The 3,010-nt window shown below is 36.7% G+C and overlaps 1 protein-coding gene across 1 annotated transcript; it reads left to right on the forward strand.

The window, feature by feature from the left end:
- The first annotated feature begins 255 nt into the window (after nt 1-255).
- On the forward strand, nt 256-2,656 carry LOC114260551 (peptide-N4-(N-acetyl-beta-glucosaminyl)asparagine amidase A). Its single transcript, XM_028200699.2, has one exon. The coding sequence runs from the start codon at nt 442-444 to the stop codon at nt 2,305-2,307; it is 1,866 nt and encodes a 621-aa protein (XP_028056500.2). The 5' UTR covers nt 256-441; the 3' UTR covers nt 2,308-2,656.
- The last annotated feature ends 354 nt before the right edge of the window (nt 2,657-3,010 follow it).

Raw genomic sequence — 3,010 nt, forward strand, 5'->3', positions numbered from 1 at the left:
TTGTACATCTTTTAGTAAAAAGACAAAAAGTGCACTTATTTAGGTCATCCCAAACAACCTCTAAAACTAAAGTATAATAGTTACATGTACTAATTAATATATATATATTAATACATTAATTAGTGTTATGTCATCATTATTGATTCTACTTATTACACAAATTATAAATATCTAAAATTTTTAAAATTATATTATATCATCTATTAATATATTAATTAGTATATTAATCAAAACTAAAAGTTGCCTAACCATCCAAATATGTAATCAAGTCCCTCTGTTTTCTTCACACAGACACGCATACTGAACTTTCGATCTCTTGAAGCATTGTTTTTCACTCCAAAACCTAGTAGTAATCGTCTCTCTCTCTCTCTCTCTCTCTTTCTCACACAAAGCAAAGCAACACCACATCCACAACTCAACAACCAGTCCAGTCCACCACTCATGGCTCTCTCTCTCCTCCTCATTTTCTCTCTCTTCCTCCTCCACCAACCTCTCTCTACTACCGCAAACATCCACCACAGACCAACCCTCTTCCGATCAGAGCTCATCTCTGATTCCATTGATCCCCCACTAACCAATTACTTCGAAGTCACAAAACCCATCAAACTACCCGACACAAAACCTTGCTCAAACCTTGTCCTCAACCATGAATTCGGCTACACGTATGGAAAACCACCAGTTCTCGCCAATTACACTCCTCCTTCCAATTGCCCATCTCATAATTTCTCCAAAATCGTCCTCCAATGGACAGCAACATGTAAGGGTAGACAATTCGATCGAATTTTCGGGATTTGGCTCGGCGGCGTTGAGCTTCTCCGGAGCTGCACTGCGGAGCCGAGACGCACTGGAATCGATTGGACCGTGAAGAAAGATGTTTCCAAGTATTATTCATTGTTAATGACTAATCAAACACTTGCTGTTTATCTTGGTAACCTTGTTGATACTACTTACACTGGTGTGTACTCTGTGAATTTAACATTCCATTTCTATCCTGCTCAAGAAGTACATAGTAGTAATTCTGTTAATGGGTATTCTTATGAGTCAAATTTGGGTAATTGGGTTAATGGGTTTGGTCCTGGGGCTGATTTGATCTTGCCTATTTCAAGAAATTTACCATTGAATGATGGGTTGTGGTTTGAAATTCAGAATTCAGATGATTTACAATCGGAGATGTTTGATATTCCCCAAAATGCATACAGGGCTGTGTTGGAGGTTTATGTTTCTTTTCATGAGAAAGATGAATTTTGGTATACGAATGTACCGGATGAGTACATTGATGCGAATAACCTCACTGATTTGCCCGGGAATGGGGCTTTTAGGGAGGTTGTGGTTAGTTTGGATGGTATGACAGTTGGTGCTGTTTGGCCTTTTACTGTGATTTATACCGGGGGAGTCAATCCCCTCCTATGGAGACCTATTTCTGGTATTGGATCTTTCGATCTCCCTTCTTATGATATTGAAATCACTCCATTTTTGGGAATGATTCTAGATGGAAAAACCCATAAGTTTGGATTTAGTGTCACGAACGCTTTGAATGTGTGGTACATAGACGCAAATTTGCACGTTTGGTTGGACAAGAAGAGTGTGAAAACGGAAGGAAAGCTTTTGAGACACAATAGCTTGCCTCCTGTTATTACCTCGGTGACAAATTTCACAGGTCTAAATGGGAATTTCTTGACTACTGCTACCAGGTCCGTATCATCGATTGGATGGGTGAGGTCATCCCACGGGAAGATCACAACCAATTCAACTCAATCGTTCAATTACTGTAACTTTATGGTGATGGGGAAGGATGGGAATTTGCAGATTGTGAATCAGATAATTGATTTTAACGACACTGTCTATGCCAATGCGCCGTCTTCTCCTACGTATTCAATCAAATCGTTTAAAAGGTTTCCCCTTTACCTTTACTCCGACGATGTGGACCAAGGAAATAAAACTTACACTTCGGTAGCAAATCTAACATTGGGTTTTAATGAGGAGAGGGTTAGGGCTGGTGATTTTGGATTCTTGGTAAGTTCTTTAAAAAATTTGCAGGATGGGCAGGGTGTTATGCTTGTAAAGGGCAACTTGGTGGTTAGCGGATTAGGGAGTACACAACAAGCATACCAATATGATGGTAGTGAATTATGCTATTTTAGATATGTGACAAGCTCGAATTACACTATTCTTTATGATAAAGAGGGAAATTCTTGCAGCAAAAAATTTCAGCCTCATCTGCGTTCTGGTTTTGCCAAATGGTGGCCTTTTCCTGCTCGGAGGGCCTTCTTAGGATCTGATATTCGCAATAATAAGAACCGGCATTGAGTCTTTCAGTTGGTTCATTCTTCAATTGCTTCATAAAAGAGTACTCCTATTCGCTTTGTGGAGAATTTCGAAGAGTTGGAAGACCAAATGAAAAGTAAGCGTATCATAATCTTGAATGTGAATCATGCTTTTTCGCGCTGTTATTGTAAACTTCTTGTTAATTGTATTTAAGTGATCTTGTTTTGTTTTTTTGTCCAAAATAAATTGTAAATCATCTACAACTTTCTGGCCAAAACTATTTTTTGGAAATTTGGGAATTGATACCAGTGGTGTATATTCCTTTATTCCGACAATACATATTTGTGTTGTTTCAACTATTTTAAGCATAATGTGAAAGTTGAAACAGTTACTTTCAGTGTTTCTATGATTGAGATATCTGCTATGAAATGTTCTGCATTTGTTCTAGTTTTTGTCATATGATGTAGTTTTAACATGGTAGTTTTGAAAAACTAGGATATGGACATTGCGGGAGTATGGAAAATATATATATATATATAGGGGACGGATTCATGATTATGTCTTTGGAGTTATTCTATGGTTTAAAAAATTAGGAGTTATTTTATATAATTTTGAAATTATTTACAAAAAATTTGAGAGTATAAACTTGTTATAATTTTAAATTATTTTAAAATTTTTAATATAATATATGATATTTTTCAAATTTTTGCGATGCTACCCCTAGATCCATCATTGTATATATATA

This window comes from Camellia sinensis, chromosome 7 (genome assembly GCF_055761805.1).
Source record: "Camellia sinensis isolate YWXY chromosome 7, ASM5576180v1, whole genome shotgun sequence".
In the NCBI taxonomy this organism is placed as follows: Eukaryota; Viridiplantae; Streptophyta; class Magnoliopsida; order Ericales; family Theaceae; genus Camellia; species Camellia sinensis.